This window comes from Lissotriton helveticus, chromosome 12, assembly GCF_964261635.1.
Source record: "Lissotriton helveticus chromosome 12, aLisHel1.1, whole genome shotgun sequence".
In the NCBI taxonomy this organism is placed as follows: Eukaryota; Metazoa; Chordata; class Amphibia; order Caudata; family Salamandridae; genus Lissotriton; species Lissotriton helveticus.
Window position 1 is genome coordinate 848,544,750 of NC_136073.1, and position 25,729 is coordinate 848,570,478.

Here is a 25,729-nt window from a genome sequence, read left to right on the forward strand (position 1 = left end):
CAATAACTGCGTGCTTGTGCCAATATTTTTCATGTTTTATGTGTGCATGTGCCAATCTTTGCGTGCTTTATGTGTGAATGTGCCAATATGCAAGCCTCCTAGGATTGTCAATTCTTAAATTCTTTATCATGATATTTAAAATGTTTAGTTTTTTTTTTTTGATAGACATCTGTATTCTGGTGCCAGAGCCTCCCGGGGAACTCATGTGCCCTTTCAAAAGTGGAAAACAGACTCTCACAATCTGTTGGTCCATGGGCTACAACGCAGGGATCAGTGTACGTTTATGTGCTGGTAATCTTTGGAAAAGTGCATGACTTGGGCAGGGATATACAGATTCTATCCAGTTCTTTACTTTCCAATGCTAGCTTCTTGGCACAGTAATTGCTAGCTGTTTGGCACACTGATTTATATACAATAGCACACGCGGGTTGCATTTCTTGACCCTGTGCCTCATGGGAACAGTCCAGAGCGTTTTATAAAGCTCGCACCTGAGCCATACTGTGCTGAAATGTTGCTTCGAGAAGCAAGTATGCTGAGAGCCGAGAGTATAGTTAATTGAGTGGTAGTTGGTGATTTGCCGTACGTTCTCACCAATTAATTTGCGAAGTCACTTTCTGTGATGTCACTTAGAGGGGCTTCACATCTTCCCTTTCGCCCAGGGCCTCAGAAGGCCTAGGACCGGCACTGCAAAATGCACAGAGTTGTATACGTTTCTCAAATGCAACATTCACAAATTTTGTGGCCTAAAAAATATAGCACAAGCCTAGCGTACAGCAGTTTCAAGCAACATGCATTTGAGGTGTGTTATGGTGTTTTGAATAAAAATACAGTGTGATTTATAAAAGCTCTTGGTGTTTGGTGTTGTGTGGTTAGGTTATGTTCATTATGGAGCGGGATGAGGTTGAATGGCCTGTTGGCCTGTGATTGCATGAGGCGGTTTATGGATTGTATGACATTACCACGCGTGGTTTTAGCACGCACGTCCATACATCGCAGATTTAACTGTGCATACAATTAACATGCTTTTACATCCTGTTAACAGTGAAAGTACACTTACCACCCAAGCAACTAGCACGCATACTTCCACTGCGCAAACCATTACTTCGGGTTCTTCTTAATTTGACTTTTACGAGTATTTTTAACATTGTAACGTTGATTCGAACATACATTTTTGCGATAGGAACAATGGTACACTGCCAGAGTCGTTGTGTGGGGTTTGCGGTGCATGAAAGGGGAAACAACCTTTACAACGCAACTTTTACCACGCACTACCATTACAACGAAACTTTTACAATGCAACATCCATTACATCGCATGCCATTACAACGCAACCATTACAACGCATGACACTACAACGCATACCACTACAACGCATGTCATTACAACGCATACCATTACAACGCATAGTACCCTTACACTATCCAACACTTACCCTACTGTTGCACCCCCTGGAGTTAGAATAGTAATTTTTAGCCCTACACTATCCAAAACTTACCCTACTGTTGCAACCCCCTGGAGTTAGAATAGTAATTTTTACCCCTACACTATCCAACACTTACCCAACTATTGCACCCCCCCCCCTGGAGTTAGAATAGTAATTTTTACCCCTACACTATCCAATACTTACCATACATGCAATGTAATGTTATGCGTTGTAATGGTATGCGTTGTAAAGGTAGTATGCGTTGTAATGGAATGCGTTGTAAAGGTAGTTTTTAAAAATTCATTGTAATGGCATGCGTTGTAATGGAATTCGTTGTAATGGGTGTTGTGTTTTAAAAAATGCATTGTAAAGGTATGTGTTGTAAAAGTATGCGTTGTAACGTCATACATCCGCATGAAAGAGCTGTGTAAGGATTGGAGTACAGTATTAACTGATTATCTACTCTTTTTCACGGTCTCTGCTAAATTATAGCTGCTGTCTGAAGTGGCGGAGTGGCTTAGCTCACTGTACATCTGCCTAAGCTACATCCTTTTATCCAAGAGAGAAGTGAGTAAACGAGCTCTTAAAATGTTCCCAGATGAAAGGCTCGTCAGGCTGAGATGTAACCCTGATAGTGTTAAGGAAGACACAGCCCGGGGCCTGCCTGGGAACATGTAATCATAAAGAAATACAACAGTGGCGGCCAGCATGGCTCATGGGTTGCGGGTGCGGGGTCAACCGGGGTCACGCGTGGGGGGTTGCGTGGGATGGTGCGCGTAATTAAAAAATAATTGACATACCTAGCTGCTGGGTCCCGTGTCTCTGCTCCTGCTCTCCTTGAGGAACAGGAAGCACAGCCAGGCCCCACTTACCAATCACAACGCTGCAATGCAGTGTTGTGATTGCTTTTGAGCATACTGGTTCGGCGCTCAATCAGGGAATAAGGACCTGGGCATGTTCTCCATGCAGGCTGTAATGCAGTGTGCATGGAAAACAGAGAAAACTGCGCATGACTGGTTTGGGCAGCCCGAGAGGATCGATTAAACAGTTATTGCGCACTTAGGAGTGGGCAAACCACTCGACCCCTGCTCCGAGAGCAGGGCAGTCCTGCCTATCCGCCAGTAATGCAGCACAAACATAAAATTATAATAACTCAAAGTTGTTATCATTTTAGGTTTCTACTTTACACTGCTTAGCTGCTTAGAAGCAGGGTGGCAACACTACTAAGCCATAGCGGAGAAGCCGCCACTGAAATACAATGTTGAAAACTCATTCCAATGTGGGTTTCATATATTTGCACCTGTCCCTTCTCAGGGTGTATAGAACGTCCATGTATGTCCCATCGATGAGAAGGGGGTAAAACGCCAATAACGCTGCACATCCAATGTGGGACAAGCACGTAGGGACCGGGCCTTCACTAGAGGCCTCAGTGATCAGTTCAGTGACCGAGGCAGGAGGGTAAATGGAACAACTCCCAATATTGATTAAAAAAAAACACTGTACAGAACTCCTTAAAGCTATGGGAACAAACATTTTATCGTACTGAATGCATTGATAGTCAATGGAGCGGTTACTGAAGCTTTAAAACTCTAGCAAGGCGCTTCTCTTTTCTTTGTAGGCTCTTATCTGAGCCATGTTGGGAATTGCCTGGCTCCTGCCCTTCTAACCTGCACCCATATATGGGAATTTGTGCCCATTATAAATTCATTTTTTGAGTTATCTTTTCACACGTTTATTTTAGTTACAAATCTTTTTATTAGTATACCCACCGGCAGGGGAGCCTGCCTCGGTGAGTACGGGTTTGCTGGACCCCAGTTTGATCTTTCTGTTGTCCTTTTCATTCTGCCTTTGGGAAGTGAACCTGTGCTCTTCAAGGCAGGTCACGCCCACAGCCACGCCCCTATGCCTACCCTCTGAAGAAACCAACCAGAGCATTCGTGCCGCTGACGCGCCAAAGGCAAGCCCATCTGCGCCCGTCTGCACCCATCCGTGCAAGGACAGTGCCAGGAACCTGGCCTTTTTACAAATTCAGTATACACGAGAAAGCACTTGCTGGACATTGATAATGTGGGTAAGCGAACTAATTATGGACATTTTACCTGCCAGAAAATTCCTAATAAATACCGATGTGAACAATGCACTTTTGCATTTAGTTCACCACCTACAGTTGTCTCCAGTAATTTAGAAACTATGACCTCTTATGCAACGCTGGAATTTCAGGACGCTCGGCTGAGTCACTGGCTGCGTGTTACTTAACACAAGATCGTTAGTTAAACATAGATATGGATTTGCAGATTAGATTGAACTGTATGGCGCTAACCTAGTGTTCCTTACAGAAATCTGGACAGATCTTGCATCGAAGCCAAACCTGAGCATTGCCATCCCAGATGGATATGAGTTATTTAGAATTAATCGACAAGGTAAAAGGGGGAGGAGTTGCAGTGGTATACCCTGACCATTTTAAAGCTGTGCTTAATTAAGCCTCACAATTAGAGAGGGAAGCTTTAATGTTTACCTTCAAATTCAATAAAAATATGCTTTTTAATGGAGCACTCGTATATCGGCCACCCGACTGCTAAGATAGTTTTTTGTCATCAAATCAGATGTTTGTAAGGTCCTGCATGGAATTCCAAAACTTTACTCTGTTGGGGGGTTTCAATTTTCACTTAGAAAACAGTGAGAATAAGGATACTGAGAACTTGATTGGTTGTTTACAAAGCTTTGATCTTAATGAGATAGTCACTCAACCGACTCACAACGCCAATCAAACACTTGACGGAATCTTTATACAAAAAATTCTGCCGTCACTTTTGATAAAGTGTTAACACTAACATGGACAGATCACACAGTCTTCTTCAATTTAATGGTGTCAGAAAATATGCCGTCCCTTTAAACTTTCTAAAGTTGTAAAGTGTCACCCATGGCGGAAAATATATAGATGTGAGCTTGAGGGCTTGCTGAATGATCATGCACCTGAACTAAATAACGAGGTGGATATTGCGGTGAGTAATTGTAAGGACTGGGTAAATAAAGCGGTCGCAAAACTAACCCCAGAAAAAATTCAGAAAACGGATAGGAAAAATCCCTCTGCCCCATGGTTTTTTTCCGAACTAAAAAATTATAAACAAAAATTCAGGGCTGAAAGGCGTAGGTGGAGAAATTAGTATAATGATGAGAAAAAAGAAAAATAGAAAGTAACTATTGGGGAATATAAAGCATTGATCAAGACAGAAAACTCTAAATATTACACAGAAAAAATTAGTGTGACTAAAGACTCCGCAAGCAAACTTTTCGAAACAGTAAAAACTCCATCCAAATATAATAATACACAACAAAATACACTATAATAATACTTTTGCACCATCACAACTATTTTGTACTGAAATGGCCAAGTTTTTTTAGGCCAAAGTCAATGATGTCTAAAAAAAGATTCTCGAGCACTCGAAAGACTGACTATTCAGGTACCTCAGCCTGTTCTCCTTTGATGGATGGACAAAAACAAGGTGGAAGCCAGCCTGAATATTCTAGATAACTTTACCCCCTTAACTGAAGATAGAGGCAGCAGGCTGTTAGAAACTACCAAAGTTAGGTCCCCTGTGGACCCCTGTCCTCCATATGTATTATAGACTATAAGAAGGTGCACCAGGAAAGAGTCCAAAATTCTTTGTAAATTTCAAATTATCTTCTTTATTAATATTTTTCAATATAAACTTTAAAATCCAACCAACGCGTTTCGTTCCATACCTTTCCTGGATCTTTATCAGCGATGAAACCAATCACATAACAAAATGACATAAAAAAACAACATATAACACAACATATAACACACTAACAAAATACAAACATTTTACTGATAAAATGATCCACCAATTGGAATGTGAGTAATCAGTGACATCCCAATCCAATTTCGATAAACAAATTTCTTGTTGTGGAAATTGGACCCGTTTCATAGGCAGGTACAAGACCAAACTCTAATTCAGCATGAACAGATTTAATCCACACAGGACAACAATTTATAAAAATATGTAAAACCCCAAAGAGCAATAACATAGACGCAGAGAAAGCATATATCTAAAAAATATTAACTCCATAGGTATCACAAATACGATTTCCAGGCACTTGATTCCCCTTCTCAATAAGGTACTAACTTTAGGCCATTATTCAAAGATTTTGAAAAATGCTTTGGTGTGCCCTTTACTAAAAAAGCCTCCCTGGACCCGGGTGATACTAAACATTAGTGCCCCATATCCAGGCTTCCTCTACCCGCAAAAATATTGGAAAAGACAATCAATGAAGACCCTATTTGCTTCCTAAATTCGCACAATGTTTTGGATTTTTTGCAACATGATTTTAGACCTCAACACTGTACGGAGTCCGCTCTAGTGATTTCCACAGAGGGATAAGGAATCAGGTGGATCACGGAGGGAGGGCTGCACTGATACTTCTTGATCTCTCAGCTGCATTTGATAAGAGGAACCATTCTATGCTTGTCGGGCGGATAGAGAGTGTCGGAATTAGAGGTGCAGCCTTTACCATCCTGCGATCATTCCTATGAAATAGAGAACAAAGGGTGTCCTTTGGAGATTTTACATCAGACCCTTTCTCTTTACCCTGCAGGGTTACCTCAAAGACCGCCTTTGTCACCCACACATTTCAACATCTATGTGACCCTTCTGATGAAACGTATTCACTTATATGAGTTACCGGCAGTAACCTATGCAGATGACACACAAATAGTGGTATCTATATCATCTGATGTGGATGAGGCTGCCAGCGACTTTCGAAACTGTCTGAGTAATATAGACATCTTATTGCAGGAAAACTGCCTAAAATTGAATTCAGAAAAGACAGAAGTAGTTCTTTTCTGTACAGACACCTCTTTTTGGAATACGTCGTGGTGGCCGGCAAATAGTGGACAGCTGTCTTTGCCCTGTTCAAAAAGCAAAAAACTTAGGAGTGCTGTTGAGCTTCTCAGCTCAAATCAACCAGGTCACCTTCACCTGTTTGCACCTCCTGAGAAAAATACTTCCATTCATTCCAGCAGAAATGCAGAAAATTGTGGTGGTGGCTTTGGTATTATCTAAATTAGTTTATTCCAATACGTTATACCTGGGTACCCAGAAATGCTTGCTACTGAGGCTCCAATTCCTTCAAATTGGGAATGCCAAAATTTCCTTCTGTTTCCAAGAGTATTTGACATCTTCACAGGCTGCCTGTCAGTGAAACAATTAAATTCAAGGCTCTGTGTATAGCTCATAAATCCGTGCATAGCGGCAGTTCTGTTCATTTTAAAGAGATTGTTGGCTGTCATATACCTACCCGAACTCTTAGATCTGGCTCTGTAAGAAGTGTCTCAGTCCAAAAAATAAAGAAGGCAAAGATGGGGACAGCAAAGTTTCTCCTTTCTAGTCTGTAAAGGAAATCTATGCCTTTGGCATTGAGATCCCAATCAGATGACTCCTCCTTCAGAAAGCTTGTGATGTATTTTGAGTGTTTTCGTTCACAAGCAGTGCTCACTGAAGATTTCGATTCATTGGGGAACAGTGCCCTATGATTCCTCGTGTCGCGAACGCAGTGGCTCTATAAGTCTCTCACTCCGCGAGCTCTACGATTCTATTTGATCACTGTATGCCACATCGCGGTGGGGCTTCAAGTCAGTGTTTTTTTTCTCACTTGTATGTAGGACAAATTCAGCCTGTGGGCATTGGAAAGGTGTATATGAGCACCACATCGGACAAACGAAAACTGAGTCAGGCTTTCTAGGACTAGTACCCTGGTCCGCAGACCACACATGACGTCAGCGGAGCGAGCCTGGGAGTATGTTAGACTGTGCAGGGGCTCGTGAGGGCAGGTATATTTTTCATAAATTAATTTTGAAATAATACTCACCCACCGACAGCCTCTAAACCCTCTTTATCAAGTCCTGGTAGTATATTGTGTAAACTGCTGTTGTATAGACTTACTTTGTAATGATTTGCATAGTAACAGCCATTTCAATACTTCAAGGGGGGTGGGGTGGGGGCAGACGTGTGTACAAAATTAAATTTAAAAAACGTACCAAACAACTTCCTCGGCTTCGGAGCTCTTCTTTCGCTGACGACCACAGGAACTGGATGCTGCGACTCCCTAAACCAATCCTGGTGCTGCTCTCATGTTGTGAGAGCAGTGTTCTGATTGGAGGGAGTGGCTCACTCGGCAGTCCATAGCACTTTAGAGGCCTGCACTACCCTAACGTAGCTGTCTTAAGACAGCTGGGCTAGAGGTTTCAAATTGTGCATGTCTGGCTGGCCGTCACAAGATGGGCGAAAGGGACATGCGCACTTTGAAAAGTGCATGGCCAGCCTACTCTCCTCCCTGCTGCTGTCACTCAGCAGCAGCCTCGCCCCCATCCTGATGCTCTGTTCAAGACGTGGATGAAAAATAAAATGGTCATCAATTACCATTTTATTTTTCATCTCTGAGGCTTTGGGGGGGAGGAGAATTAAGTGGTGCGACGAGCTGCCACTTTTCCGTTGTAAAGGTTTGCATGGTAATGACTTGCGTTGTAACTGTTTGAGCGTTGTAAAAAAATGCGTGGTAATTGTAGGTCGAGGTAAAAACGTTGGGCCTGATTCTGATGCGGTTAGGAAAGCATTCCCACCTAGGGCCTGATTCTGATGCGGTTAGGAAAGCATTCCCACCTAGGGCCTGATTCAGATGCGGTTAGGAAGGCCTCCTAACAGTATTTGCTCCTTCCAAATTGGCTCGGGAACATGTCTTACCAAACGAGGGCCCAATTATGATGCGGTTAGGAACATATGCTCCCAGTGAAGTCAATGGGAGTCCAACCAAATCGTTTCGGGAAGCATCCAAATGCATCGTACTCCGTCGGTCGGACTCTCCTGATCCGAGTGGGTCAGAAACCATTTCCAAACCAATTTGGTTGGGAAGTTTCCCAACCCGCATCAGAATCAGCCCCATAGTTGTAAATGCTGTTTCCCGGTTTATGGAATGAGTATTTTGTTGAATCTGTTTAGGGTTGGGTGGTTTATCTTTGTATGATGAGATAATTTCTAATGCGTTATTGAATGGTACAGAATGGTTTGGAGTTGACTGATGTGTTTGTGTATTGTTGGTGGTGCCACATGGGTAGGTGAGGTGGTGTATTGTGTGGTGTACGATACGAAGTATGTTTATAACATCACAGGTAAAGGCATGCTGGGAAACATGCACAACTCTGGTCCAGACCGCCCATTCGGCCACTCGGAAGAGGATGGACTGCCAGGACCCAACCATGCCCCAAATCCCACTAGAGGGGATGGATTGAACATTTTTGTCCCGGCTGAGGGATGATTTTTGTTCCAGTCTGGCCTAGAATCCACTCCTGGCCCATATTCTCTGTGATATATGTCTTCAACGTATATAAAAAAATTTCACTTGTTTGCACATCCCATCCATTCCCACACATGTAGGAGAAATTTACTAACACTTGCACTGGGTTTGTGTCACAAAAGTGGTGCAAGCCCAAAACAAAATGTTTTTGGGAACTTACTTTTCAGTGCAAATCATAATTAAGGCTCCCTGTTTTCCGTTTTTATGGATTTTTACAGAAAAATTCAGACAGAAAACATTGTGTTTTCTGTCTGCATTTATTTTTTAAGGCGGATAAATAAAGAAAATGTTGCTTCTTTAAGTGAACCTCCATGCTGTTTTCATGAAGAATAGCCCAACAGCTGAACAACTGGACAGCATGGCAATTGAAAAGACAGAACAAAATGTCTTTAAATAATGGCATATGTCAACATACACTTGTGGAATAATGCTAATATTTACCAGTGGATGTATTTTTATGCAATATTTGGCATCTTAAATAGCTAAAACACGACAGACATTAAAGTATGAGTGGGCGTCGATCAGTTAAATATATATGGAAATGTACAGTTTTATAACTAAATTTTTACGCAAAACACTAAATAAATATGGATAAATACAGATAAAATGGTAAAAAAAAAATATGGATAATGCTATAGAACTGGGAGCCCTAATCATCATTTACATTGGAAAGTTACCCAAAGTAGCGCTTTGCGGTACTATGTGTTACTTTCTATTGAAAGGGCACTCCGTGGGTGGTACATGGGTGTCTCCCTGCAACCACCCATGGGTTTTGACACAAATCTCCATCTACTAACATCTGAAGACTTGAACCAAAAATATACGCCTCCTTGAAGCCGGCGTAGTCCAGCAAGTTTAAAAAGTCTCCACATTTTGTTTCCAAATTTGCAGGTGTGCTGCACTGTACAGCTCACACACAAAGTGGGAAAAGCTCTAAAGGATAGTTTTCACACTGGAAAGATCCACGTCCCGCCTAAAGTGTGCCGTGCTTGGGAGAGAGAAAAACAGCGCCATATCTTAGTAGTTATAGCACTATCCTGGTATCTCCCTGTGACGCAAAGTAGCACAGGAACTTCAGCTGCTGCGCTGTGTTGCAACAAAAGTTAGTAAATTTCTGCCATGAACTTTGTCTCACATTTATTAAAGTTTGCAACACAATATAGATCTGCACCAGCAGGCCTTTACAATGCTCAATACATTGATGCATTGCATTGTGGGAGAGTACACAAAACTTTAGTAACTATCGGCCTTTGTAGTTTGATGTCTGAGCCACTACACATATCTTTCAATTAATACACTGCCTGTTGTGAGGCATATTGTGGCTTACCAAGAACACAAAGGGGCTTGGAACCCACCCACTGCTTAGCATTGTTTTTTTGTTTTTTTTTTACCTTCCCTCTTAGTCTGTGAGCCATAAAACCAGAATTACTAGTCCTTGCCTCTTTTTCTCTAGTACAGCTGGTAGGCGTGAGCTGGGCGGGGGCTGAGAGGAAGTGGAACCAGGCCTGGGAGTGGTGGAGCCATGAAGGGTTCATGGCACATTTTGTCTGCATTTAAATGTCTCAGGTATGTGCTTCTCAAAGCCCAGATATGCATGAGTTGGGGCAGGTGGTGTGTCTTATTGTAGGATTTCACAGATTTATGTCTGCACTTATAGGCCCTGATGCAAGTTGGTCGGAATTTACTGACACCTGCGTAAATCCATGTTTGTGCAGGGAGATGAATTCCGAGTCGGGGTGATACTAACCGCATCCGGTAATTACCTGGATTGTTGAATATTTCACAGTTCATTAAATGCCAGCAGGTCAAACCTGCCTGAAAGTTAGCAGGGAAAAAGTGTACTGTGTTTACCTTATTAAAATCTGCATGTTATTCCCCAAAAACTCGTGATTGGTGTTATTTATAGCACCCGATAAATAAAGAACTAGACAGTATTATCATTTGTCTGCTGCAATAAGTATCATCTTTATTACGACACTCTCAGAATCAGGGCAATAGGAGTGAATAATGAACTGAGACAAGAAAGCACAGGCGTGAGTGTGTTTGTACGAATTCACATGTAAATCTTTAATATTCTAGTTGTGTATGTGCATGTGTGTACAGAAAATAAAGGGTGCAGAGATCTGTGTGGTATACATTGCTTCTAGATGCATGTGTGACGAGACAGGAGCACAAGGCGGTGTGGGTACACGCGCAACAGGACAGGAGGGCACCCCATGTGTGCAATTTGTGTGAAGTTTGCATACATGTATGTACAGCCCTATCTTCCTTTATTAGGTCTCGCCTGTCGATGCGCATGCGCATCGAGCAAGGCGAGAGTATTGGCACTTATCCGCTCTTTATCCACACTGCAAGGAATCGTGGCGATTCCTTGCAGTGCACGAGAAATTTAAGCTCAATGCGCATGCGCATTGAGCTTAAATGCGCGTGCACATGCCCCCAGCCGCCTACTCTCTCTCACAGCCTCCCCCAGCTCCGCCCCTCACTACTTGATTGCACGGCCGCTAGGCCGTGCCTCCCCTACTCTCCTCCCCCTCCTCCTTTCCTCCCCTGCCTGCCTGCCGCTAGGCCGTGCCTCCCCTACTCTCCTCCCCCCTCCTCCTCCTACTCTCCTCCCCTGCCTGCCTGCCGTGTCGCACCTCTCCCCTCTCCGCCCCCTCCCCTGCCCGCCCCCTCCCCTGCCCGCCGTGTTACGGTGAAAGGCTTGTTTCCGTTTGTCTCTCTCCTTTCAGGTATTCCCTTCCTGTATTCTTTTTCCTCGAGCTTTACAATATTTCTCCCAAGTGCCCCCACCTTCTACCTTTGTCCCTCAATTTAAACATTTTCCTTCGGCCTCCTTTTCAATTATGCTCCTCAATTTTCTGCCTTGAGGTTCAGTCGCCCCCTTCAATGGCCTTCCTCTCCTCGTCCTTCCTTCCTCTTGCCTCTCTCCTCTGTTCCCGGTTCCCACGCTGCCTGTCCCTGCTTCCTGCCTGTCTTTGGGGTCTCCGTCTTCTTTGGTTGTCCCTCCCCTTCCCGCCGTGTCGCATTTCTCCTCCCCCCTCCACTGGTCCCCGCAGCCTCCTCGAGTGAAGCCCCTGCCTGCGCCAGCCCTGCCTGTGAGTACCGCGTGCCTGCAGCAGCTCTCCGAATTCGACTGCCTCCTGCAGGCGACCCCTCCCTTACATGTTACTGCTCCATGTCTGTGACCGCATCGTTTCTCTCCGCCTGTGACTGCTCCTGCCTGCGATTGTTCGTTGACTGTAACTGGTCTCCAGTTCTGTGTGTGCGCTCTGTAACTGCTGCACACATGAGCCTGCTCCTGCGATTGCTTCCTGTCCGACTGTTTCTTGTGTTTGTTTAACAGTTTATTCTGACCAATTGATTTACAGTTCACATTCGGGATTTCACACGGTTTGCGAAGTTACCTGGAAACTAAGTATATGCTGGGGCTTTGTCAGGTACATGCAAACGAGAGCAAACTTACTCAAACACAACTCCAGACCTTCCTGAAGTAAAATCCTTGTCTGACTGGCGCAGAGTTAAAAGAGGCGAACGCGCTGTCGTCGTTTGCGTTCCAACTTAAATATATCGCGCCAAAAGATTAAAAGCAAAGAAGAGCTCACTCACGCGCACACACGCAAATAGTTGTAACTTTTACAGCCTCTTGAATTTACGTAGCAAATCTCGCGTCATTGTTGATAAAAAAACACGTGCTCAATTATACTATATCCAATCCTGGCTGCCCCGCTACAGTATTTGCACTGAATTATTGCTCGCCCATGTCAGGCTTCGTTTAGCGCTTGCAAACGGATGTAGATTTAATATAATGTTACCCGTCTTCAGCCATGGTTCTTTCCTTCGCGTTTTGCCTCGTTGACTCTGCGAGAACCCCTTTAACTTCCACGGCTCAGAACCGGAACGCAGCAGCCAGTCGGATACCAAAAGCAAACGAAGCCATAATCGTTGTCGCCCCACCGTCGCTCTCTTCCACAGGTTTCCCATCTCTTCGGACATCCGCTTCCAGGAACATACAGTTTCCTCTTTTGGTCACCATATAGCAGTGGGAGTCTAATGCTAAGCCTGCCGCTGCGTTTGGGTTTGAAGTCGAGCAGGCTGTGATGTCCTCGCTTCCAGGCACTGTATCTGACCCTCGGGCGCTCTCTGCTAATAGCCAGTCAAGCCCCAGCACTGTCTGCTCTTATTTTTTTCTCACTCACCCTCACTCACCCTCCCTCACCCTCACCCCCTCCCTCACCCTCACTCACCCTCACTCACCCACCCTCACTCACCCTCACTCACTCACCCTCAACCCCTCACCCTCAACCCCTCACCCTCACTCACCCTCACTCACTCACCCTCAACCCCTCACCCTCACTCACCCTCACTCACCCTCAATCCCTCACTCACCCTCAACCCCTCACCCTCACTCACCCTCAATCCCTCACCCTCACTCACCCTCACTCACCCTCAATCCCTCACTCACCCTCAACCCCTCACCCTCACTCACCCTCAATCCCTCACCCACACTCACCCTCAATCCCTCACCCTCACTCACCCTCAATCCCTCACCCTCACTCACCCTCAACCCCTCACCCTCACTCACCCTCACTCTCACTCACCCTCACCCCCTCACCCTCCACCCTCACTCACCCTCACCCTCACTCACCCTCACCATCACTCACCCTCACTCATCCTCACCCTCACTCACCCTCACTCACCCTCACCCTCAACCCCTCACCCTCACTCACCCTCACTCACCCTCACCATCACTCACCCTCACTCATCCTCACCCTCACTCACCCTCACCCTCACTCACCCTCACCCTCACTCACCCTCACCCTCACTCACCCTCAACCCCTCACCCTCACTCACTCACCCTCACTCACCCTCACTCACTCACCCTCAACCCCTCACCCTCACTCACCCTCACTCACCCTCAACCCCTCACCCTCACTCACCCTCACTCACTCACCCTCAACCCCTCACCCTCACTCACCCTCACTCACCTTCAACCCCTCACCCTCACTCACCCTCACTCACTCACTCACCCTCAACCCCTCACCCTCACTCACCCTCAACCCCTCACCCTCACTCACCCTCAACCCCTCACCCTCACTCATCCTCAATCCCTCACCCTCACTCACCCTCAACCCCTCACCCTCACTCACCCTCAATCCCTCACCCACCCTCAACCCCTCACCCTCACTCACCCTCAACCCCTCAGCATCACCCTCACTCACCCTCACTCACCCTCAACCCCTCACCTACCCTCACCCTCAACCCCTCACCCTCACTCACCCTCAACACCTCACTCGCCCTCACCCTCACTCACCCTCAACCCCTCACCCTCACTCACCCTCACTCACCCTCACCCACCCTCACTCACCCTCACTCTCACTCACCCTCAACCCCTCACCCTCACTCACCCTCAACCCCTCACCCTCACCCACCCTCAACCCCTCACCCTAACTCACACTCACCCTCACCCTCACTCACCCTCACTCACCCTCAACCCCTCACCCTCACACAGTGCAATAGGTCTCGGAGCATTTGAGTTAGAGCTTTTAGAAATGTTTATGGCTTTTTTTTTTTAATTCTTTAGCATTGGCTACAGGAAACAAAAATGCTAAAGATTTACAAAAAACCCATAAACAATTCTAAAAGCACTAACTCTAATGCTGCGAGACCTATTGCATTTCCAATGCTTGTTTTGAAAGGGATGCCACGTATACACACACACACAAACACACACACATACAAGAAAGGCACACGCATTTGAAGGATTGTGTTCATGGGGACTGGAGGTGACAGGCATGTGGCATCAACATGCATGAAAGAGGGTGCACAGACATAATATCGACTCCAAAATATCGTTTGGACAGAATATCGAGGAAAAAATATCGTTTGGACAAAATATCGACTGGACAGAATATCGACAGCCAAAATATCGTTTTTAAGGTAAGTGCAGTAATATCGACTGTAAATAATATAGAAAGTGAAAATATGTAAGTATATACTATAGATAGTAAAATAAATTGTTTTTTTTTTTAGGGTTCAGGGTCAGTTTTGGGTTTTTGGGTAAAGGGGTATTTTAGGGTTCAGGGTCAGTTTTGGGTTTTTGGGTAAAGGGGTATTTTTAGGGTTCAGGGTCAGTTTTCAGTTTTTGGGTAAAGGGGTATTTTTAGGGTTCAGGGTCAGTTTTCAGTTTTTGGGTAAAGGGGTATTTTTAGGGTTCAGGGTCAGTTTTCAGTTTTTGGGTAAAGGGGTATTTTTAGGGTTCAGGGTCAGTTTTCAGTTTTTGGGTAAAGGGGTATTTTTAGGGTTCAGAGTCAGTTTTCAGTTTTTGGGTAAAGGGGTATTTTTAGGGTTCAGGGTCAGTTTTCAGTTTTTGGGTATTATTTTATTATATTTTATTACTATATATATATGTTTAATAAATATGAAATAAAAAAATATTTATTTAACTTTCATTAATTATTTAATTATTATAAGTTAATTTAAGTACTTTTAAGTATATTTTAGTAATTAATTATTAATATTAATTTAATTTAACACTGTTTTTAGTAAATACGATATTTTTTACAACTATATTTTTGTAAACGATATTTTGTACTCGATATTTTTGTACTTACCTGTTTGTACATACAAACTCGATATTTTTGCTGTAGATATTTTTTCCTCGATATTTTGGGTAGTCGATATTTTGGTAGTCGATATTCTTTCAGTGATCCATGATAGAGGCATGAGCCAAGATCAGCATGTGTGAGATAGCAGGAGGTGGCTCAGGGGCATAAGACAAAATGATGCCCCCCTGCAGAATGTGACTGTGCCTCCCATGTTTCAGATATTCATCGGCTGTGGGCTGTTTGGGGGGGGCTCCCTATACTATAAGAGCCCTCCCTATGCTACAGGGGCCTCATATTGGCCCTCGGTGGCTGTGGGGGGTTTGTAACAGTGGGCTGCCATGTGCCCTATGCCTCTGCAGCCTCCGGTTAGCCAAGTGCTATACAAAGAAATTGTAAAAAAAAAATGTATATACATCTATAGCTATATATATATATATATATATATATACTGAAAGTGCAAAGTCCTTACATTCGTTCATAAATGTCGGCGCTGCTGGGTTTGCCTCAACCTTTGCCTGGGTTTATCTCACTCATTCTGGTTCTTTCTGATGCCCTCATTATCTCATGGTCACCCTTTTCCTATCCCTTTCCCCTTTTTTCATCCACTTCTGCCTTTCCTGCTCTTGCTCAGGATCAAAGGCTGATAAGCGCGGGTGCCCACCGCATAAAAATACATCTCAAATTCAGCACTGTTCATAGGTATAGCTGTAATATATTTTATTGCTTCTCTGGCTCTTCAACTCACCATAGAAAAGAATATATTATGCTGTGTGTGGCAACAAGTAATACACAGACCTGCAGGTACAATGCCTCCCTCTTTAGCATCACAAGTAGGTCTGATGTTGGTTTTGTCAATGCTTGTTTGGTTTTGATCTTTTTTATTTTAATTACCAGGTCCTTGCCAATAATACTTCAAAAAAACTGGGAAAAAAGCAAAACTATTTTTGGGTCTCAAGAAGCACACATTGCCACAGTGGTCCATGTATTTCAAAGGAACTACTTTGTGTACGGGTGTGCTGCATGTGATTGAGCAGAATGGTCGCTCACAGTGAAGTTAGCCAATGGATGAGGTGGGCTGACCCCCTGTCCTATGATGCAATGCTGAAGTGGGAAAAAGACAAATATGAATGGCCCAACAACAGACCAATGGAAAACGAGGACTGTTAGAAAGCCCCTATAATGTAAGTGCACTATATACATAGTATTGGTAAAATCAAAATGTCTTTGCTAACTCCAGACCTAAAAATCACCAAACTCAGGTGTTTCTAAAATGAAGTAAACACTATTTATTCACAATAAAAAAAAACACACCCATTGACGTCTATTCACCGGAATACACCGGGTAGCAAAAATGACAGCACACACACCCTTTCCTCCTAGTGACATCACAGCGCTTGTCCTTGTCCCACTCCTAGCTCCCAGAGGCCCCTTGTTTACTCTCTGTGTTGCTGAGGTGCTCAGGGAAAGGCAAGGATTCAATATGCAGAAACTCAACTAGACTTTTACAGCCTTGTTTACTGTGTTTTTCTGCCTCTGTCTTGATGATCCCTGGGTACAACAAACAACAGTGATTTATGCAGGACTTGTTTGCAATGATTGTTTGATTTGTCATGAAGTTTAGAGGAGTGTAAATGTTTGTATCAGCATGTGTGTCTACAACCTTTAAGGAGCAAGACCCATTTCAGACAGATTCTGCCATTTAGAGTCAATAATTAAAAAAAAAGAGTGAGAGACAAACCAATGCACCAATATGCATGGGCAGACATATTTATCTTTGGTTGCTGCACCATTTTGCACAATTTTTCTTGTAAATCTGCATCATAGTCAAAACAAAAACAAGCATTGGCACAACCAAAAGGGCTACATTGCACATTGAGTCCAGACTAATACTTTAACAGTGCCTGATGAAGTCAAAAGAATTGCTTTCCAGTGCAACATGTCTATGATATAAATAATTTAATGTGTGATGATTCGGAGTACTTTTCAGAACTAAAATAGTCCTTCATGATTTCCAATATAAGTACTCTATAGGAGGTGGAATGATACATGAAACAGCCAATAGCGTGAGGTGACAGAGTTATACTCATTTGGGCAAAGCCACAGCACGCTGTTATGTATAGTTAAATATTTGGTAACAATCTTTCCTGCACACAGTTGTGCCGTAAAGCGAGGCCTACACGAATTTATAACAACAGGTACTCCTGACATCTGCACAATCTAGCTAGTCCTAGTAAGCCACAGTGTGATAGTAAATGGAGCACAGAGTGCAATAGTAACCTTTCATGCATTTGAGCTGCAAAAATGTTTTGAGTACAAATCGGGCCTTTACCCAGAAGACGACGGATTATGTGGCATGTGTGGTAAACCCATAGCTATGCAGAAACCGATGCAGCCACATATTTGCATAATTCCGGTGGCCATTCTTGCCAGTAAGGAAGATATGTGACTCCTACAACATGTAAGCATGATTGTTTTATGTACCACACCTTGTACATTGATTTACACAGATGTATGATTTATTGTCAATGCATAATGCGGGCTTGTGCTGCAAAGAGCTCTAAACCCCTACAATGGGATGATTAGCACTATAAAAGGAAATACATAAAAATAACCTAATAAGTGCTATTTACATTGGAATTTGTGTAGCTACTCAGACAGACCGATACATCTGACATTCTTATACGGCATGTATAACTCTTATATGCAGGGATTAAATAAAGCCTGCCTCCAACTTGTAGTTTCTCTTAAGTACTTGTGAAGTGATAAGCTGTGTGCCTTTGTTTCCCTCCATTGCATTGGCATCCAGCCGATAGGCTCCAGATAGCTTCCAACCAGGATACTGGAACAAAAGGAAGGCTGAAGGCCCTTTAAATCGGGCCTTTGTTTTGACGCCTGCAAGTTGCTGCACTGAAATAACAAGCATTTGCAATGCAATAGGTCTCGCATTAGGAAAGTTTGAGCTATTGGTATTGTAAATGGCAAAGTTTTTATTTATGTTTCTTTTTTTTTAAATAGCTAAATTAATAGCTTCGTCATTTACAATGCCAATAGTTATAACTTTCGCAAATGTGATACCTATAGCATTTGTAATGCAATATGTTTTGTATTTACAAACCGCGAGAGGACAAAAAAAAGCTCCGGACCACCGCCTCCTCCCAGGCCTTCAAAAGGGACCTCAAAGTTCTCCTCCTCCAGAGACACCTCCAAAAGTAATTCACGTCCTCTTGCTATTGTGAGGAAGACTTCCCACTACTGATAATTTCTACTTTCCATGACCATGGAAGTGCCTTCCCAGTGTATGCCTGTGATTGGAGGGTCTGCCTTTTTGCAGTATTTTCCATGTACTGGTGTTCGGTGCCCTTTTGTAACATGCACACACCACTCTGCCCTTGCAACACACGGCTGCTACCTCTCACATGTCTTTACCTTTGATACTTGCACAAGTGCCACCTTGCCCATGTAACGCTTGTTCCTGAGCCTGAGTGTCTAGCACTTATTGCAGGACTATACCTCTAATCATACTCTGTTTTCTCTTATAACTGCACACTTGTCACTTTCATTTCCTCTTGTGCACTTTTGACTACCTCATGTATTTTGGTTGCTCACAATTTTTACTTAAGTATTTTGTTTGCTCACGATTGTCACTATTACCTTTACTACCTCATGTATTTTTGGTTGCTCATAGTTTTTACTACCTCATGTATTTTGTTTGCTCACAATTGTCACTATTACCTTATGTAAGTAACGTATGTTTTTGCAACCTGTTCTTTTGTAATGTTTCTCATTATGTTTCATTTCTGTTCCTGTTGTGAAGCCTCCGACGCCTTCGGGTAAAGTCCGCGCTATATAAAAATGCATAAATACATGCATAAATAAATACCGCCTTCGGGTAAAGTCCGCGCTATATAAAAATGCATAAATAACTAAATAAATAAATACCGCAAATCAAACATCCTCGTCACTCTGCCGGCCTGCGACCAGGAAGTCAGGCAGGCCGGCGCGACAACCGGAAACAGGAAGTAGGAGGGCGGGAGCCTACCCCGCCTCCCACGGAAGAGCCGCGATTGGAGCCGTGTTTGGAGCACCGGAGCAGGCAGGAGCCTACCCTGCGCCCCGGTGCCGAAGGAGGGAAGAAGAGTCCTGCTGCCGGCCCTGCAGCTGAGGAGAGCCGCCGCACGAAGGAAGCCGGTGAGTGGGTTGCTGAGCGGGGGGGGGGGGGGGGGAGAGCATGTGTGTGCGCGCGCGCGTGCGGGGGGGCGGGCTGTGTATGTGTGTGTGCGTGCGTGTGTGTGTGTATGTGTCTTGGAGTGCGTGTGTGTGACTGTGGGGGAGGGGGTGTGTGTGTGTGAGCGAGTGTCTGTCTGCGCGCGCATGTGTACGGCGCGGGACGCGACGTGCGCGTTCGCGCACACGAATCCAGCAAGAAAAGCTCGTGCACCCTCTGGTCCGTCCTTCCCCCCAGACTGATCGCTATTGGTCTCCAGCTGGACAAATGCATCCTTGCGGATGCATTGCCAGCGAGACCCAAAAAAGCAGACAACATGCAGGCACTGCTGAATGTGTCCTGGAGTTAGAAAATTAGATCAGGACAAACTCAGAATATTTCCCTAGGGCTTGCCGGATCCAACTCAAGAATAGCAAACAGATCCAGGATCCTACTTGACCAACCCATTCCCCCCCCCCCCCTCATTTCCCGCCCTGACTGTATAATAACACGAGTTTGTGATTGGGGCACTGGGTACAACAGCATAAGTGCATAATCAAACATACACACACCACAGTGATAGGAAAACACCCAGAGAAGGGCACACAGCCACACTCCTGTACAAACATTAACAGAGAGTGACACGCACCACAGGAAGGCACACAGGCAGAGAGAAAAACAAGTAGAGATCAGAGGTCGAAGTGGGTGGGATCTGTGGGGCACGATGTGCTCATGCATTTTTGATTTAACAAAAACAGTTCCTGTACTTTTAGGTAAAGGTGAAAGGAAGGGAACTTCCTGTGCTGTGAATCCAGGGAGGGACAGACCGCTAAACAAGAAGCTAGCCTTCTTCGCAGGGTGCCTGTTGTCTGAAAGAAATGCAACGCAAACGTGTGCAATTGGTTAATCTACATATGTAAAGGCTGCCTGGAAGCTGGTATTGGCTTTATTATTAGAGTCACTTGAAGCTACGAAGAGATTTATTCTTTCGGAGAGGTAATGTCAGGCTGTCACCGTCTGACCTGTGGAGTGCAGGCTTTTAATGGACAGTTATAAACAATGTTTGTACTAGGTGGAATCTGCATATAATTAAAATCTATATTTTTGGAGCACTTTTTTGCCTTAAACCTAAACCTTTTTTGCTTACCTCGTGGCAGCCCATCTCATGCTTTGTGTAGTGCAAGTTCAAAATAATGACTTACATATTCAATGTGCTTTCTGCCACAGGCACCTCGTAGCACTAAAAATACGCATGAAACTATGCCCCATTGAACTAATCAGGAGTCAATTCTGTGGCTCCCTAGTTACACTTAAAGGCATCTGCTGTGATGGAATTAACCAATAGAAGCTTCATAACGTAAAATAGAACATTCCCCGCTGATTAGTTTAATTTGCATTTATTTTTCATTTAAGGTGAGGTTATTTTATGGCCAGGTAACTGAAGGTGAAAGACCAACAAAATAGTTACAGAATAGGTTGATTTTTTTAGCCTTACCTTTTTTTTTTTTTTAAACAGATTTTATTTGTCATAGGTCACATACATTGCATAGCTCCGGTGTCCGGAGTCTACTGCACACATCAATAAATCAGCAATAAAGTCTTAGACATTTGTACATAAACTAACAACACCCCCCCTCCTCCTCCCTCCGTTTGCGCCGATGCTGCCACTTCTTTACACTGAAAGATCTTAAGATAGCATGCCAAGTCAAGCGAGACCCTCCAACCTCTCCACCCATGAGCCACCTGTCAAATCGTCGGGAGGGTGGCCCTCTATGGCGGCGGTTCCAGGTCCAGCCCGCAATAGTCCGGATCTTAAAGTGTTTACGGGGGCACCCCCTGGCCATGACTATAGGTTGCACGAGTCCCATACAAAAGTCCATCCCATTTTTCCAAGCAGTTAATGGCGGAGCTTGAGGCGCCTTCCACGCCTTGGCAATGTCCCTCTTTGCCAGTGTAAAGCCCAACAATAGCAGGTGGCGCTTGTACCTATTACCCCCGATCCCTTCCATCACATGCAACAAAGCTAATTTTGGCGTGTGTGGGAGCTCCCATGCCAAAACCTCAGACAAACAGCAAAAACACTCCACTCCAGAATCTTTGCAAGGCCGAGCACCCCCAGACCGTATGCAAAAGGGTACCCTCTTCTGCTCCACAGCGGACACAATCAGGGGAGCTAATCATGCCCGCCCGCCAAAGGTTCTCTCGGGTAAAATACGTGCGATGTAGGTATTTAAATTGTATCAGGCGTAGGCGTGTGGAAATAGCTGCTCCCCTCGGACTCGCCAATGCCTCCGCCCAGTCCTCGCGTTACAAAAGGGGGTGGTGATGGACGGAGCATCTGAATCAATCAAACACTCACACCCAGACAAAAGATCTGGGTTTGCCTAGTCCTCTTCTTCTAGGTCCCCTACGCCCCCCCCCCCCACGCTGCCCTAAGTCTGTGTAGGTCAGTGGAGCAATGGTGGACTAACGTTTGGTAGATACGTGAAATGTTTTAATCTGGTAGCTCGCCCCTAAACACTTTGGACTCTATCGGGCTAAACTCGGGGAGGGGCCCTAGGTCAGTCAGGTATGGCGTCAATGCATGCCTAAACTGTAGGTATTTAAAGAATTGGAAATGTGGCATCCCATATTCATCCTGCAGACTCTGAAAGGACTTCAGGGTACAGCCCGTCATTACATCGCCCAAGGAGGAGATCCCTATTGCGTCCCAACCCCTGAAGCCATGCAGGGCATCAAGACAGGGAAGACGTCCATTTCGCCAGAGAGGAGTCTCTTGGGTCAGCACATTCCACCACCTCATCCTACCCAGCGCTCGCCTCCAGACATAGAATACCACCTGCGTGGCGGAAGGAAGGTACTTCCGGAGCGATGCGGAGTACAGCAGTGCAGGCACGGATGCGGAGCCCATTAGGTGCCGCTCGACCGCGTCGGCCGGGTCACCCCTATCCCCATACCACCACTCGTTAAGTACCAGCAAGTGCGCTGCCTGATAGTAGGAGAAAACATCGGATGTAGCGAGCCCCCACCCCCCGTGTAGGAGGGTAGGAAACACGTTCGCAGAGCCACCCGTGCTGTCCTCCCCTCCCACAGAAACCCACCCAGCGCCGAGTTGATCTGTTGAAACCAGCGGTTGCCTCCGCCGACAGACTCACTCGCACCCAGAGAGTGGCTGGGTCCAGTAAATGTAATACTCACTCATCTCTGGAGGAGGAGGAATCTGCAGACAAAGAGTACTCACTCACTCCACCAGGATGGATCCCACAGGGTGCTCACTCACTCCCAGTAGAGAGATATACTGCAGACACAGGGTACAACTCATCATCTCTGGAAGGCGGAATTAGTGCAAGCGCAGGGTACTTACTCATACCAAGCAGGAGGTCTCCTGTCCTGAAGACACAGAGTAACACACATACCAGCAGGAGGTCTCCTGCAGACACAGAGTACTCACTCATTCCCGAAGGAATCCCCTTCCTCCAGCATAACCGGCATGGGTATCTCCATTGCACCGCTGGACCGCTCGTGCTCCACTGCTGCGCGGCTCTGTGGCTCCCCGTGGGCTCTGTCGCTTCACTACTCACAACTTTTCGTGGTCACCGTGGTCGTTGTTGCTCTCCAGTGACCCTTTTAGCTCAGAGTTCCAAGCTGCCTGGGCTCAATGTACCCCGATGCGCGTGGTCACTGTGAGGTTGCCGTGGTTACTGTGGCTTCCAGTGGTCTTTATAGAATGTGGTCGCTGTCCTCTACTGCTCACCGTGGCCCCAATGCTCTGGAATGCCTGTGGTCTGTCAGTGGGGTCAGCGTTCCCCAACGCCCGTGGTCAATGTGGTCCCCAAGGGCTCAGCATTCCCAGAAGCCCATGGTCACCACGGTCCTTAAGGGCTCACGCACTGCTCTCCTTCCACGTGGTCCATTGTCTTCTTTGCCCGTGGTCTAAGTCCTCTCCTCGCGCCCTATAGGCTCAAGGGTCCTGGTGCCTGTGGTCACCGTGGGCTCAAAGTTCCGGAATGCCTCTGGTCTCAGTGTTCCCCGACACTCGTGGTCACCATGGTCCCTCAGTCGGTCCAGCGTTCCCTGACGCCCATGGTCACCGCGGTCCCTAGGGCTCAGTGTCCCCCTTGCAGGTGGTCCACGTGGTCTTTATTGAACGCGGTCTCCGTCCTCTCCGGACCCCCTATAGGCTCAGAGTCCCCGGACACCCGTGGTCACTCAGTGGGGCCCACGTTACCCAATACCCGGGTCACTGTGGTTCCCCAGGGCCTCAGAGTTCCCAGAAGCCTGTGGTCACCGCGGCCTCTCCGTGGGCCCCGCGTTCCCCAAGCTCCTTGGCCACCGCGGTCTCACTGTGGCTCCTCTGCTCCCACACTTCTCTGTTGCCCGCTGTCACCGTGGTCTTTGTTGAATGTGGTCCCCTCTTCTGCTGTTCTCCAGGGGCCACTAGGCGCTATGTTCTAGGGTGCCTCTGGTCTCAACTTGGCCCCCCCAAGGCCCCTGCGGTCTTCCTTTGGGGGCCTTTCTCCCACACTCCCCCGTCGCCTGTTGTCACCGTGGTCACTGTTGAATATGGTCACCTCTTCTGCTGTTCTCCAGGGCCCACTAGGCGCTATGTCCCGGGTGCCTGTGGTCCCTCCGTGGGTTCTAGGTTCCCCAAGGCCCCTGGCCACCGCGGTCTCGCTTTGGGGGCCCTGCTCCCACACTCCCCTGCCGCCTGCTGTCACCGTGATCTCTGCTGAGTGTTGCCTCCCGGCTCCTCGCAGCACTGGCCCGCCCCGGCGCCCTGTGCCCTCGCCCCGGCCGCCGCGTCCTCGGCCAAAGTCCAGGCCCGGCTGATGACTCCACTTTTTCCGCAGGAGTTACCGAAGGCCCCGGGCCCTGCAGCGCTCAGCACAACCTTATCTGTGCTGGCGGCCTGGCCTGCACTGCCAACACAGGCACCGCACACCCCCTCTCTCCTCCGCCTCAGCAGCCCCCTCCCAGGATGCTCTCCGTTACCATGGCGACAGCAGGTGCACACGAAAAAGATGGATTTGTGATCGCTCGTGGCGCAGGCAGCATCTCTTGAAGACAAAGCAGGCATGACGCGGGTCCTCGGAAAGAGTGACTCAGCGCGAGAGGGGGGTCTGTGAGGGGGTGCGAGGGTAGGTGCACATGCTGGTGCGGGTCTGTGTGTGTTGAAGCATCGGAACCCATGTGCCAGGGATCATTTTGTGTATGAATGCCAGCCTGCGTTCTTCCAAATGGCTTTCCACAATCGTCATTAAAACAAGCATTGAAAATGCAATAGGTCTCGCAATAGAAGAGTTTAACATTTTTCGTTTTGCAAATGGATGAGTGGAGTTGCGTGGATGAGTGGCGTTGCGTGGATGAGTGGCGTTGCGTGGATGAGTGGCCTTGTTTGTGTGAGTGGCGTTGTTTGTGTGAGTGGCGTTGAGTGGCGTTGCGTGGTTGAGTGGCGTTGCGTGGGTGAGTGGCGTTGCGTGGGTGAGTGGCGTTGCGTGGATGAGTGGCCTTGTTTGTGTGAGTGGCGTTGTTTGTGTGAGTGGCGTTGAGTGGCGTTGCGTGGTTGAGTGGCGTTGCGTGGGTGAGTGGCGTTGCGTGGGTGAGTGGCGTTGCGTGTGTGAGTGGCGTTGCGTGTGTGAGTGGCGTTGTGGGTGTGAGTGGCGTTGTGTGTGTGAGTGGCATTGCGTGGTTGAGTGTCTCGTCTTCATAAACGTTGGACAGAGTAGCGGATTGCCTCGTTGACAAAGGCCACATAAATTAGACAAACGGAAATCCAGGTAAGCACACACTGACACGGGAACTGAACAGAAAAAGACAAGCATGCACATGCATTAAAGGACATACACACAAGCCTATGAAAACACATACAATGCTAAACTAAAGCACTAGTTAGTCAGATGAGACGTTATGCAAACCTTCTTTACACAGTAATGCCGCACCAAAATTAAATAGCAGGGCTAGATTTTCCTAGAGGTTAGAGAAGCTATGTGGCCTTTAATTGAGATAGATGGCCGCGTATGACAACTCCATGTTTGTTCTGGAGTGGTTTATTGTCCCAGGAGAGCCGCAGAGTCTCATGTGAAGCAGAGGCTTGAGGAGTGTCCGCATTTTGGCAGCCCCTTT

The 25,729-nt window shown here is 46.2% G+C and overlaps 1 protein-coding gene across 2 annotated transcripts in view; it reads right to left on the bottom strand.

Annotated features, from left to right (window-relative positions):
* The window catches only part of LOC144799593 (GRAM domain-containing protein 2A-like), a 223,319-nt gene extending 198,455 nt beyond the window's left edge, over nt 1–24,864 (bottom strand). Inside the window, exon 1 of one of the 2 annotated variants that reach the window (XM_078670980.1) lies at nt 23,058–24,864. In XM_078670980.1, coding sequence (XP_078527106.1) covers nt 23,058–23,110 — 53 coding nt within the window. In that variant the 5' untranslated portion in view covers nt 23,111–24,864. The remainder of the gene's footprint in view (nt 1–23,057) is intronic. The other variant, XM_078670982.1, reaches the window with a different exon arrangement.
* Between the last annotated feature and the right edge of the window lie 865 nt (nt 24,865–25,729).